General features: G+C 37.8%; 1 protein-coding gene across 1 annotated transcript; it reads left to right on the top strand.

Annotated features, from left to right (window-relative positions):
• The first annotated feature begins 4,391 nt into the window (after positions 1-4,391).
• Positions 4,392-6,751, top strand: LOC108781844 (broad-complex core protein isoforms 1/2/3/4/5). Its single transcript, XM_018549946.1, has 3 exons — positions 4,392-4,766; positions 5,591-6,035; positions 6,119-6,751. The coding sequence occupies exons 1-3, from the start codon at positions 4,392-4,394 to the stop codon at positions 6,394-6,396; spliced, it is 1,098 nt and encodes a 365-aa protein (XP_018405448.1). The 3' UTR covers positions 6,397-6,751.
• Positions 6,752-15,768: the final 9,017 nt, after the last annotated feature.

A 15,768-nucleotide genomic window follows, 5' to 3' on the forward strand; every position in this document is an offset into this window, starting at 1 on the left:
GAATAACAAGGATAAGATGGTACTCGGGGAAACCTGGGTGATATTTCCGAACGCAGCCAAGATAGAGGGATTGTCCATCTTTCGGTTAAAGCTTACCTGTCAGATAAATCTGGCAATTCGTGCACGTGATTGAGTAATCTTACTACTTATACCTAACAGGTAAACTTTATCAAAAGATAAAAAAAATTGGCCCAGAGTGATATCTGAGTGGCACTCAAGTGGGAATTTGAACATAACTTAGGTATGTTCGGGAGGACGGTATTTGCGAGATCTGTCACTTTATCCAATAAACGACGAAGACAGAATTGACAGAATGACACAAATAGCGCTAGTAGTTGCCTCCTCGAACACGCCTTATATGAATACCGGTCTATCTGTGGGGCTGAGTTTATGCTTCGAGTCTTAATCCTAAAATTCAGCCAATAAGACTTGTCAGTCCTAATCGAAATCTGTTCCATTGGCTGAATTTTAGGATTTTAGGGTTAAGACCGGAGCATAAATCGGGCTTACATCTCAAGACTGATTTAAGACGGTGGCCAAGTTATAAGAATACGAATACCGGTGTCGGAAGCGGGAATGACACAAATGGCGTTTAGCGTCCTTCTCGAAGCTTCGGAGCTGCTTAGAGCTCAGAAAGTCAAAGTAATTGAAAGAGAACAGACTTGATATTACGCGCGATACATATGAATATCGTTCGAGCAGTTTCCATGAAGTCGCTCGCGACGTTCCGCAAGTTCCGGCGGTTCCGCTGGTCTCGGCAGTCTCGCTCGCGCGTAAAACGACCAGTGACAGCGGGAGATCGCTGGAGATCGCGTCAAGGGGGAAAGAGAGTGAGGTTCACTGATCCGCGATCTGTCCGTCGGTCGCCGTTGGTCGCCGTCGGCGCGGAGAAATCCCAGGAAGTATCCCGTCTTAAAGAAAGGGAAATCCGCCGTGGATTCAATCGTATAGGCCAAGATCGGCGCAAGTTTCGCTCTGCGCGGCTACGGATGCGCGTTAGAGGGGCATCGCGACACGCTATAGCTTAATTCTGGCGACACTTTTTACGAGTAGAGTGCGCCGCCTGGGAACTCCACCGTCGGCGTCGAGAGGAGGCATCGGTAACGTGGTGTGACGGTTCCAAGCAAGCCCGGCTATAGATCGAGTAAGTATCGATCATCGCGGGGGAGGTGCGAGACGGTCCCCGCCGGTTGGTCCTCCGCGCCGCTCTAAGATTCTTTTTTCCCCGGGGGTATCTTGCCGTTCTCTCACTCTTCCCCGGAATCTCTAGCCTCTATAGCGTCGTATATACAGAGCAGCGGTTCTCAGGCACACGTCAATCGCGCTAGTGTGCGCTACCCCACGTATATACGCGTATATATAAAAAGAGGGAGAGAGAGAGAGAGAGACTAACGCGGATATTCCCCCTTCTCCCTTCACCCCCAGTCTTATATCCCCTCTTCCATTTCTTCTCACCTTCCCCCCCCCCATCTCCTTCTTCCTGTGTTGGACTCCCCTCTAGTGTAAATCTCGACGGCCGAATGTTTTCTTAAGGGATTCCTGTTCTCTCCCGAACTGTTCCGAAAGACGGAATACTTCTGAAAGGAGGTGGCGGCTACCTGGGGACCCTCACCCGTGAGTGCGGTGTTTAGTTGAAATCGTTAAGGCGGTCGAACGTCGAAAACTCTATAAAGTCGAGGCGCGGTGCGGCGCGTGGCGTTCTGCGTCGCTTTTCCCCAGCGAGAGAGAAACGAAGGCACGACGCTCGCGGCTGCTCGCGGCGTCCCCGTGGGAGAGAGGAACCGCGTGAAAAGGAACCGTACGCGCGAGTGTATGTACGTCTACGAATGGTGAAATTTCGGAGGAGCCTCGAGGCGTTTCTGTGGGGGGTGACGACGAGGGTGTGTGTCATCTCTCCCGCAGAGATTACGTTTTTACTCCACGCCGTGGGAACGCATTTCGGATAAAACGCGAACACCCGGCTCTCTCGTTTGTGTCGCGAGCGACGACATTTCCATTCGTATAGCGATTCGTCCGTCCGTCTGTTCGACGAACTGCGACGATTGACACGTGATCGTAATACGGGTAACGAGTGTCATTGCTATTGTCGCACCGCGTCGTCACCGGAGGCGGCGATACCCAAAGAGACGCCTCGCTTTTTCTTCTTTATTCTGTCTACTTTTGCCGAACGAGTGAGTGTCTAAGTAGTAGAATACTTGAGCGAGCGAGCGAGCGAGGGAGGGAGCGAACGAATGAGTGAGCGAGTGAGTGACCGTGTGAGTGAGTGTGTGCGTGCACGCCTCCCGTCTGTCTGTTCGTCTGCCCGCCTGCTCTCGCTTGTCCGCCTCCACGAAAGCGCGTGCATCCGGCTATGTGTACGTATACCTATATACGGCGAGTTTGTCACACGCGCGCACCGCGTCTACGGACGATTTTTCAACCGGCGGCGCCCATCCTCGCCCGATTTGCCGATCGATTAGTCGACCGGTGTCGATCGCGTTCGAGGAGTAGCTCCGGGAGTCTTATTCTCGAAAAATGTGTACATGAAAGTATTACTCTCCGAAATTTTTACAATGACCTCTCGCTCTTAAAGATTGAAAATCGAGCCGCTCGTTTGAACGAAACTGGTTCGATTTTCTCTCTCTCTCTGGCGTGAGAATCCACTACTCCATAAAATTTAGAGAGCAGGGAAATTTGTAATATACTCTCTAAATTCTTGGAGTAGAATCTCACTAATGCCCGTTTCTCTCACAATGCGGTTGAATTTTAATCTCGGTTCAATTTACTTCTCATCTTTTTCCAATTCTTAGAGTTATTGAAATATACTCTGAAAAAATTAACATGCATTTTTATGTGAAATTTTTGGAGAATACAACTTCGGGATGTTTTCTAACGTGATTCTTGGAGATTGATCGGGTATATCTTGAAACAAGATAAAATCTATACAAAAGACGTTGACCAACGAAATTTTTTATATTCTGGTAAGTTCACACCCTTTTGTAGATTTCTCCTCGTTTCAAGAAACATTATTTTACTCCTTTATGGAGTAATAATAAGTCTGTTGCTTGCACTTTTAACATTCTTCAAGAACCTTCGCTTTTCTTCCTTTTGACGTTTCGAACTTGCAATATATTCGTCTGGAGTGCAACATTTTTGAAGATTTCAAGCAACGCAAACGAACTTAATAGCGTCGTGTCGTTAGGGAGGAGTGTACGGCGCGAGTTCGTGCCTTTATATTCGTGTATAATATATATATATATATATATGTGTGTGTGTGTGTAATGTGACTTGACGTGTATGTGCGTGCGTGCGTATATGTTTCGCGCCTGTATGTCTCATTCTCGGTTATACGCGCGTGTGTATGTATCCACGGATATTGTTGTTCCGCTCCAGACCTATGCCAGACAGCCATATTGTAATTTTTTTTTAACTCTACCATCGTGTCTCTCGTTAACCTAGCCCCCCGAGATCCCGCCGTTGATCTCTTTTGTTCGCGGCACTCTGGGAAAAACGGGCGGTACGCGTGTCGTCCCGGCTACGGACGATCCCCCTACGAGGTATAATCGAATCGGCGGTCGAGACTGGCCCCGCCGAGGCCCGTCTTTGTCTTTGTTCCGGATTGACGTTCCCGCGTTCCGCGCACGCCGCTCTTCCGACGCCGCTTAGCTGTCGCCGAGGACGACGCGTCGCGTTGCGCCGCGCCGCGCCGCGCCGCGCGTTTCCCTCGACAGCTGAAAGAGGGATCGTTCTCCTCGCGTAATTCGCGTACACGAAAGGTCCGGCCGCCGCTCCGGAACGTCAGATTCGTCATTTGTTCCGTTTAATTACGGCGTCCAAGAATAACTTGCGGCCGAAGGAGAGACCCTGCGCGCGGCGTTGGATGCGTTCCTTCTCCGAATCCGTTTTCAAGTTAGCGCTGTTGCTGCCTTTGTCGAACGTTTTGTTTTTTTTTTTTTATACTTTTATTTTGCGGGTTTCCATTAGCGTGCCTTGTGTGAATGTGCCGCTTTGTTCAATTATTAAGACCCGAGTGATGCACAAAAAATTAAGAGACGTCTGAAGGATATCGGAGTTTTGTTTTTTAAGCGTACATTTTTCGTCATTTTTTTTTTCTTATTATCATAAAATCTTATTTATAACGTTCATTCTCTAGAGTGATTCTGTAATAACCCATACCGTAGGCCTTTTCGCGTTGCTTGCACCTTTTGTACTCGACATCTTTGTTTTCTCTTTTTTCAACGTCCGAATATATATTATTATATTTATCTCGTTTTAGGTGCAAACATTTAGAGATTTGAAGTAACGCGAATCTGTGTTTGAAACAAAACAATCCTTTTGCGACACAATCGTACAATGAAATGATTCTTGGTTTTATTTTTGACAGGCAACTTGTTCTGCATTAAGCTACAATCATGGAATCTGGAAGTAATCTGCCCAATTCGGGCACTTATCCCGGAGGAGATCGTCAGCAGTTCTGTGTCTCTTGGAATTCCCATCAGTCGAACATGCATAGTGCATTTCCAAAGTTACTCAGTTCGGAGCAGTTTGTCGATGTGACTCTGGCTTGTGACGGAGGTTCGATAAAGTGTCACAAGGTTGTGTTGTCCGCTTGCAGCGATTATTTAGAGCGTCTTCTATTGGAGATCCCGTGCACTCATCCTGTCATCTTTTTGAGAGACATGAAAATGTGGGAGCTCCAAGCCTTGGTTGAATTTATGTATCGTGGTGAGGTGTATGTGGAGCAACAACAACTTGCTACATTGATGCAAGCAGCAGAAGTTTTGCAGGTATCGATCTTTGACTTGTCCATCTGCATTTATTTAACAATAGTTTGTATCCAATTGCAGGAACGAATTAGACCTCATGCCACTCTTAGACAATTAAATCGTTGTCCTTATTTGCACAATTCTGCAATTTTTTTTAGAAATTCTTTTCAAAAATGCTGTTCCTCTTTCTAATTTTGTCGTCCTTATGCATTGTACAAGTTAACCTCGATGTTAATATAGCACTATTCAAATGTCCTAACACTATGCTTCAATAGTTGCATTTGATTTTGCAAATCAGAGTCATTTGTAATCATTATGACCTTATTCACTGAATTCGATGAATATAGAATAGAATGAATACAGATACCTCTGATTTGCGAAACAGAACGCATCTGATATCACTATAACTTTTTTGTTTCAGTCAATTTTTGTTTAATTCTTTTAGCAATAGTTTCATCTTAGGCTTGTTCAAAATCGGTTCTTATTTTAAGATTATCTCAAATAATATCTTAATATGCTAACATGGCTTTGGGATTGACTTAAGACTCTTTACTTAAGGCGGTCTTAAATATAAGAATCAACCGATCTTAGATTGTGCTTCGATATACGCTGTGAGTTTTAAAAGTCTATTGTATGTATAACGTGAATCATATGTAGATTTTTAGTACTGGCACTGGTATATTGGAAGTTATAATCTCTAACCAGTTGGTAAAATATTAATGTGTTTTTATGTAATTTGTGGATACTATTTTATATTATTACTTTATAGTAATAATATAATATAATATGAATATTGCCTTATATGCAAAAACATATTAGGCAATATATTATATATTCTTCAATAGGTTCGTGGCTTATCCACTCAGGGATGCGATAACACGGTGAATGAGAGCAATACACAATCGTGCGATTCTAATGCACCTGTCACTCCGTCAACTCCTACTCCCGGTGACAACTTCAAGGCGGATACTTCATCGAACGATGAAAGTACCTCTGACTTTCTCTCATGTACGGCAATGGCTAGCACAGGAAACAATTCTTCATCTATCACGCCTCCTGTTTCACAAAATCCCAACTCCTCCAATTTCGTAAACATGGAACATAGCGAAGCGCTGCAACATTTAGAAAAAGCTCTTAGCGCTTGCGAAGCGACTCTTACGGAAACCACGGGTATGGTAAAAATGGAGCCGGATGAGCAATTTGTACAACAGCAGGATGTCAAACCATATTCCATTAGTATGGTATCCAGTAATAATTGCAATCCTAGCAGCCCATTCCCTGCAATTGAAGGTGAATCTTTAATCTAATCTTGTATTTCACATTTTATTTGTATATCATATTTATGCAAGCTAAACATTTTGGTATCTTTCAAGGTTATCAAAGACGACAAAGGCGTTCGGAAGAGGAACTCAAGCAAGCTTCGGACATGGTGGCACGCGGTATGACGTTTCAAGTAGCTTCGGAAAAGTATAAGATACCGATCAGCACAATTCGCTTCTACATGGTCAGAAAGGGCATTCTACAGAGGCGAAAACGCGGCCGCGGTTCCAGTAATCTTGGTATGAATAGCCAACCGAGTAGTCCGGCCAGTCCACCGTATCATATGATGAATTACCGTTTGCCAGAGAGCCTAAATTCCAGCCTACCGTAGTGCTGTACAAAGAAGTAGTGAGTTTTTTTTAGAATTCAGTTTTGAATCAACAAACTTTTTATCGCCGCATCATAGAGCTGTTCCAGACCATCTCGTCGGTTTTTACACTTTTAGCTCCTTTACATTGCGTTTATATTTTATTTTCCTTTTTTTTTTATTTTATTTTCAGTTTACATTGCCTTATTCATTCGTAGCAGCGCGTTCGCGTGCTGGTTTACAAGACTATTATGTTTCCAGCATATAACGTATTTTTGCATTTATGCCATTATTGACCCAGTGTGCGTTCTGGAGATGTAGTTTTGTGTCTCGAACAGCTCCACTCCATGTATATAAAAGAAGATACCATATGTAAAAGTTCGGACACAGCATTAAGTTAAGAAACTTGCAGGCGATCGTGTCTTACATCATATTTATGTTGGATTTAATATCCTTAGGAAGACTGCCTGATAAACCCAGTTTTTTTTAAGTACAAAGATGCATATTATTGTATCATGAAGTATACTAAAGTATACTGAAGTACGATCGTATACTTAGTGTGTATTATATCATAATAACTCTATGTAAAGCTAGCGGCAGAGAATACGCAATACAGAATTCGTGGTTCACTATTCGTATCAGATTTGCAAGTAGTATGTATGGAAATATGTTTGCTGGTAGAACGATTTTTCAATGGAATTGAAAAGATGAAAATTATTATGAATCAATTATGGTCTTTGTTTGTATACTGTAGTGCAAACGATGAACTACAAATCAAGGACAGATATAGAGACAAAGAAGAGATTTGCTTCTCAATCTTGCTATGCGGTATATGTTATCTCCGAGTTTTGAGAGTTGGAATATTATTCCTCTCATTGTGTGGTAGAACTAAAGATGCAAACAATTCAAGGCAACTTGATATTTGTGTCTCTCCGAAAATTGAGTTGTCTGTTTGTGTGTGTGTGTATGTATGTATGTATGTATGTATGTATGTATGTATGTATATAAGAAGGAAATCATTCTTATACTCTTAACGTCCTCGATATTTTTTTATATTTGCGACATCTTCCAATGTCCTTAATTTACTCTACGGCTATTTGGAAAGCGTTCTATATTTTTTCATTTTTTTGTACGATGAATTTATTGTGAATCAGGAATTGTGAATCATGAATTTATGCTAATATCACACGATGTGTGGTAGTTTTTAAAGAGACAGTTTATTCTTAAGTTTTTGGAATTTTTTCTTGAATATAATAAAGAGATAAAGAATGAAGAGATTTATAATATACACACAGGGTGGCTGGAAAATTACCTATGATACTTCGGAAAATGATTTAAAATCCAAAAAAAAGAAAAGAAAAAACCTGTATTAATATAGGTCCGGAAATAACTCATTTTCGGGTTATAGCTACTTTTATGTTAAAAAAAATCGTAATTCATTTCATAGTGTTTTAACATAAATAACTTTATAAAGAAACGAAGGTCTAAATCGAGCGATAATAAAATTATAAATAACTTTATTTTTTGGACCAAAGAAGTATTGCGGGAGATTTTCCATATACATCTATATATATTATACATCTATATATATTAATATTATTCTTGTTCTGTTTCATCTAAAGCAGAATAAATGTTGAATAAAATTATTAATAACAATGAGACTCAATAATTAAAAACAATAGAAATTAAATACGTTACGAGTCTAAACTAGAATGTGAGATGCTTTTTAATATAAACAAAATGTAAAATACAAAATTTACAATCGTTTCTACCCTTGAAATGTTGAATAATTATGACACATTGATGCATGAGAAATAGGATGCAACCACCTTAAAGAAAAAACTACAATTTTTCAAATGACAATTACTTCAAAGCTAAATTACTGATTTTTATCTAAAATTATTTTTAATACTGCAACCTCGTAATAGCAAACTTCGAAATAGCGTGAAAAATCTTTTTCGTACTAGGGCGCGTAAAATGATAGTTTTACTCCCGCATTTGCGATTTTACACCCCGGAGAATTGTAAATAAATAACACCCAATTACTCCCCACTCAGCAAAACAATACATGAACCTCATTCCCCACCTTCACAGCTCCCTAGTACGAAAAATTTTGTTCGCGACTCGGGAGTAAGGTTTTCACACCCGCGTGTGTTCGACCGTACACTCGGGCTGGTTTCGCCAGCCCTCGTGCCGTCGAACACCCTCCGGGTGTAAAAACCACTTTTACTCCCTAATCACAAAAATAACTATTTTACACTGAGTAGCATGAATGGGGAGTAGCAGTAAGAGTAGCAGTAGCCACTAAAATCTTGAATTTCATTGTTTTGGAGTGAAATAGGAACAACCTTGTTATAGCGTTCATTCTCCTGAATCGCTATTACGAAGTTTTAGTGCAAGTCTTTTTAAATTTAAACTTTCAATGTAATCATATAAATAACCCGAAAGATTTTAAGTTAAAAAAAAGTAAATTTATTTTTTTTCCTTAGAACACCAATTTGATAAAATTGCATTTGAACAAAACAAGAGTTTTTAAGGAAATATTTTTTTAAGAACTTTGAAATAAACTGCCTCTTTAATGTTTGTTCTCGTATAAAATACAGTTAACCCTTCTATAACACGGTTGGATTCGTAGTGTGTTGTATCAAAACTATTCCAAAGGAAACTTAAAAATAATGTGGATCAAAGGATTCGATTCTGTGATGTACCTAAACTGTAGAATTACTGAAATAACATTCAGTTTTGGTCTTTGGATCAAATGCATAATTCATGTTATCTGAGAATTCTCCAAGTTTATGAAGTTATATTATATGGAAACCGTGTTCTCGGAAGACCGTGTTATAGGTGGATTGACTATACAACATTATACAGGAACTCCATCCGTCATCCATCATGAATTAATATCGAAAATATTAATTCCATACTTATAAGTGCTTGCGTTGTAATGGCGTTATACTTATAAGGAAAATAACACTAAAGATCAAAACATTAGATCGAGCGTTGAACAAATATGTTTAAAATCTTATTATTTTGAGACTTTTTTATACGCAGGATTTGTATGTAAGCGCACTTAATGAGACGTTCACTGACGAGAATACAAGTTGTATAGGATATTCATATATCTAAGATAAGAATTCCTTCATGCTGTGGACGAACGCTACGCGTATGGTTGATTATCAGCCGTGTTCCGTTCTTCTACTTAGTGACCGATGTAGCTAGCCTATATGGATAGTGTGAGACATTTTTGAATCCTGCATCAATATCGTTCGTGACAAGGCGAATTTACAAAGTACAGTTCAAAAAAAGAAGAAAAGACAAAAAAAAACAGAAAAAGTGAAAAAGAAGATTGACTATGTCATATAACCGATATTTTTTTAATGACCTCGAAATATTTTGACGGGAAGGCATTCGTAGCATAAGTTATTTTTTATTACATCATATTTATATATGATTCAGTGAAACTCAGCTTGCTCTCGATAAGTTATCTGTGGCATCTGTACACATGTACGTATTTACCGAGTATTTATCTTTCTGTATTTTTAAATGTACCCCACAGAGGGGTAAAGAGATTCTTAATTATGACACGCTTTATATGCCCTGCACCTGAGAGTGACGCTTAAAGATCAAAAATGTATACAGTTGTAGAAAGACAAAAAGACTTGTCCATGATAATCGATTAGTCACTATGTTTAAGACTGGTAACACGTGGCTAATATAACCAGATTAAAGTCTTAGAACAGCAATCCTCAATCTATTATATAAATATTTTTGTAGGCACTTTGTCGAGGAAGGTTTCTTCTTTCTGCCTTTATTCTATATATACCTTGATACTTATACAGTAAGAGGAAAACCGGTATTTATTCGAAGTTTACCATTTAGCTTTGTTGAACATCACAAGAGATGAACGATCATGACGTATGTAGTGTAATGCTTTTTACATGCATAGTGTACAAATAACAGCATTTGTAATTGACGATAAGAATTACCTGATGTCTGTAAAAATCGGGGAGTCTCTCGTTTTTACGGACACTGGTTCTGCCTTTTCAAAGAAGTTTAATTGTGTGACAACAACTGTGGCGCGCATACAATGTAATTGTACGATGTATTGCCTTTGTTAAATAGCATTTTGGATAAAGCCATATTTTTCCATGCAACGCAATAATCCAGCAAAATAAATGACAGTTAAACTGAGAAGCAGCCTAAAATAGGAAAGAGTGCCAGATACAAAACAAAAGTGGATATGAACAATAACACATAGAAGATAAAGTAAAGTTTATCTATCACTTAGAGTATGTAACTGCCTTTCTCTGGCCTCATACTGGATCATTAATTTATTTATATTAGACAATATACAAGATACATGTAAAGGAAAAAACTAATCTAACTTAGAAGGCTTGTTAGAGCTTCTATTAATTGCAGTAAGACTGCTGCCATCCGACTGATGAATACATTCTCAAGAAGCTAAAGTTGAACATTAATCGAAACATATGTCACAGATCTTACATAACTGTATTTATTCTCATTTATCATTTCTTTATGCGATCATTACGTATTTAACAGACTCGATTGTCTCTGTACATTTCACAATATATCGATATATTGGAAAAGGAAAGGAAAGAGAAAGGAAAGAGAAATAAGTCGTATATTGGATATTGTGATGTTAATGCGAACTAAAAACATGACTTGCAATTGTTGCCTGTTGTAATGTCCAATGAGAGTTGAATTGTAATGACTTACTCGTATATAGCATTCTTTCTAACAAGGAATCGGTATCGTGTAAATCATTATTCTAAGAGTTCCAGTTGACAAAGGTTTTATACGGATCTATTAAACCAGTATTTCAAACCAATGAAAAATAATTAGTTTTCTAATAATAATAATACAATACAATTTTATGTGAATTTAGTACAGTGCTTAAGTCAGTAATGCTCAGCGTATCTAACAGATATTTTTAGTGGAACTCCGTGTCATACTCACATGTATCATAACGTCTTAAAGTATGTAACTAAACCACAATCAAAGAAGTGTGAACGATACTTAATGACTATTATCATAATAGCCACTTATGATAGCAGTAAATAGGTAGCCATTTTGAGGCAGTTTATATTATATTTAATTACATTGTGTATCGCTTTGGTCTCTCCGTTTTTACGATGGTATTATTATTTGTAGATAGAATCATAACTCTAGAATCGATTGAACCTCGAATCATTTATTTGTAAGTCTTTTTTACAGTTACCGAATATCTAATGGATTAAATAGGCAATGCAATTAAAACAAGAAAGAAAAAAAAGAAAAAAACACGCAATACACATACACACGTGACATACAGAGATCTGTTCGCGCAATCAATACGATTGTGGTGGATGTTTTGTCGTTTGATTTTTGTTAACTTTTGGACTATATATATGTATATGTATATGTACGATTACATTGAGTTGGCAACGATACCACGATATATTCACATAATAGTAGTATTTTTATATTTTGTTTTTAGCTTAAGTTTTTATTTTTAGTGATTTGATATGATTACTTTATAGTCTTTATGCAGTAAACTTTCCGAGGTAATACTTTCTACGAGAATCAAGGGCACGTTAAAATAAAGCAGCCATTGGATCGTGTTCCATGGAAGTATTTTCGATATTCGTTTTTTCTATCATAATAAGAGTCTGAGCACAGGATTACCGTAACACATTAAGACAGACTTAAATTGTAGACGTAAGCAACGCACAAGCTTTGGCGTATGACGTTGGAATTAATGGATATCACTATATCTCTTGATAACGTGCTACAACATGCTGTATAAGTAAAAGTAAGTAATCTAATCGTTTGTAAGCAAGTCAAAAATAATCGTCCTGAAAGTCTTAATGTGTTACGGCAATCCTGTGCTCAGATCCTTATTTTGTATTACGTCGGGAAGCGTTACTCCTATAAACGTAATAAGTATAGACTGAGCATTCTTATTCCTAATTGAAGTGATGCTGATGCTTTCTCTTTCTGATGGAACAGATTAAAGATGAACATTACGCTCTATACTTATCAGTCTATACCTATTACGTGATTTCTATCTACATTATTTGTGCGGATTAATATGTTAGTCAGTTCTCTTAAATATGTTAGTCAATTGCATTCAATACGTCGAATATATTCATAAATTTAAGAAGGTTATAGTAATACATAGTTGCTTGCCTATTTACGACAGAAATTACGTGCTTTGATGTTTCGTGAATGAGTTGTGTAGCAACAATAGACGGATTGACTTGTAAACGTTCAATTTTCTAATTGTAGAGTAACGAATCTAATACGCGATTATTATTAGGAATTTGTATGATGTATCAGGATTATGCAATGCCATATTACGCCGAATCGCCGCCGACGTTTTGATCATTGTTCTCCGAAGTTACTCAGTTCCATTCGCAGTACTCGCGCGACACTGTCCCGAGCGATTCAGTATTATATTGTACATCACGTGCGAAAGCCTTCGACTGCGTCCGTTAAACGGTTAGATCCTTAAGCATTAGATCCTGTAGAATAGTCCTATTAGTCACACTTATTATTACTACACGAATGTATATTTTGCGCTGTTATATCGAGAGCCCGTATTCAAAGAATCACGCTCCGTAAGTATGGATCCAAGAACGAATCCAAGAGCCACAAGCAAACATACGAGCTGAACATAACGTTCGCTTTCCCTTTGATGTATCTACAGAAAATAATGAATGGCGCAAATTTAATTAATCTAATTAATTGTTTTTACTCGCACATTGATACACATTGAAGCAAGCTCGTTCGTTTGTTCATTCGCGTTTATTCGTGCTCTTCGCTTCATCGGGATCCACTTGCGCGTACTAAACTTTTCGCTTTCGAGTGCAATATGTCGTTCGACATTTCGTCGCACCATCTCAAAAAAAAATTTGTTATACTTGGCAACTAATTATTCGTTTGTCTTGTGATTTTCTTATTGAGGAGACTTCTGTGTTATATGCAGTATGAATATGTCTTGCGTTCCACACACGGAGTGACGATGTGTCTCTATATCGAATTGTTGTTGTCGTAAGCGCGATTTGAATACGGGTAAAAAGCGTGCAGATTCAGTGTAATACGGCAAAATATACGTGTATGCGAAAAATACACGTGACACATACACACGCACACACATACACTGACTACAGAAGAGACATATAAGGGACGAGAAATAAAGCAGAGCGAACTCGTCCCGCGACTGTAATAAAATTCGCAGAACGTACCGTTGCCGTTCGGTTTTTTGCTGATCGCAACAAACCAGCTTTTATAATTCGCGTGTACGATCACCATCAGGGTGTAAGATCTTAATTAAAGTCGGTTACGTGTATCGTTATAGTAAGGTATCGCGTATACAGCGAGGGGATAAAAAATGGGAGAAAAGAAGACGAGTCCAGTGAGAATTAAAAAAAAAAATCGAAGAAAAGAAAGAATATTAAGTGTATGATTCTTAAATGGTAATTTTCGAGCGTGGACAGATCGGAGTTGCGTAGGAGAGAACGGGTCTTTCCGGCGCAATGGAGATGTCTTGACGGTCGTGTGTGTACATGAGACATTTTTGAAAGTAGCCCTGACTTCCGAAAGAGATATAGAGATCGAGATAGTTAAGAACGATGAAAGACATAACAAGAGCATGCGTTATCCGAAAGAGATGTACGAAATCTGCGTTTGTCGTTGACGATTTGTGCCGGTTTATTCGATAACGATTGTCATTATTTTTTTACCTTAATTACCATTAACATCTGTAATTCATACTTTGTCATAGGATTTTTATCCACAGACAAATTTAGATTCAACATATATAAAATATAATAAATATATGCATAGGTATATATATATATATATACATAACATTTATATGTACAGTATGATACATATTTATGCATGTGTATATATATATATATATATGTATATATACACAAAATGTCCCGAAATTCGCGAATTAAAACAGTAAAATTGTTTAAAAATTACGTAAAATTATACATACATTTTTATTTTAAATTGTGAAATAATAAGGCTTAAATATGATCCAATTACAGACTACATTTAGACGCTGAACTGAGCACTTACTAATGATACTACCATACTCGTGTTTTATGAATAGGTGGTTGTGTAATTAATTGTATCTAAGCTTATATATCACAAAACCTATTGCGCTGGGAATAAAATCGTATACATAATTTAATTATTTGATAACTTGCTGTGGTTTGATTTGTGAATTTCGGAACAATCTGTATACAATATTTATAATATATATTATAAATATATTTATATAATATATATATTTATAATATATATCCATATAATGTATATATATGTATTAGATGAGTTCAATATTCCTACAACAGAGATCTATACGTCCAACAATACTTCCTTCAGAGAAGATGCTTCACTTCCCCCTCATCCTAATCTTCCGCACAATGTGTGTGCATAACAATTGATTTTCGCGATATGATAAGAATTTGATTACTTGACTTCAAAATATTTTGCCGAATCGTCGAAATGCAGCGCACATTTTGGCACACTCTCGACAAATATTGTATTGAATTACGTATTGTAAGAGCTGTATTTTAAGGGTTGTAAGTAAAGTAAAGAGTAAAGTTGGCGACAGAGGAAATAGAAACAAACTCGGCATATAATTTTAAGATTGTGTAACATGTGTTAGTGAAAAAGCATGCTTCTTAGTAGGGAGTTAGGACAATGCTATAACAATAATTATTATAATTAAAATTAATGAGTATAAGATATTTAATATAAGTGCAAAGTATTTCCTAATAAAAAGTACTGCTAAAAAATATATGCCTGTGCTCTCTCTTCGAATTTGTGCATTTCAGGTATATCGCTCGGCGAATGTCGACGACCTTTGTTCATTGTCTTTTACTACGGGGAGCCGAAAGGTCGACGAGACCACGGTTTTTCTTGTGAGAAGAGGTGTATAGAGTCTTTACGGTTTTCTCCTCATTTATTACGTGTATCGTTCCGGTCGCCGACCTTGTTTTCACACTTCTCAAGGTGTCTTGTATAAGAAGGAAATTTTTAGCTTATATCAATCGACTCTCAATTTACGTACCGGTTTACCTCGCGTGATCAGATCGCCCTTTGCATCACTTTCTATTCGAATGTATGATAATTAGTTCTCTATAATACTACATGATTCAGAAGTTCTATATACTAAGGAAAATTTCTGATTGAAAGTGGATGAATCAGAGTTTTTTTTGGTTAAATCTATTATAATTTTCGTTGAGATAATCAGATATTCAATTATGATGACCGGAATTCTAATTGATATGATCAAAATCTTGCTGGATCGTTCGTTTTCAATCAGAAAATTTTCTTATTTCTATATTTTTTAAGTTTCTATAATTTATAGCTTTG

This window comes from Cyphomyrmex costatus, unplaced genomic scaffold, assembly GCF_001594065.2.
Source record: "Cyphomyrmex costatus isolate MS0001 unplaced genomic scaffold, Ccosl1.0 scaffold91, whole genome shotgun sequence".
NCBI classification, from domain to species: domain Eukaryota; kingdom Metazoa; phylum Arthropoda; class Insecta; order Hymenoptera; family Formicidae; genus Cyphomyrmex; species Cyphomyrmex costatus.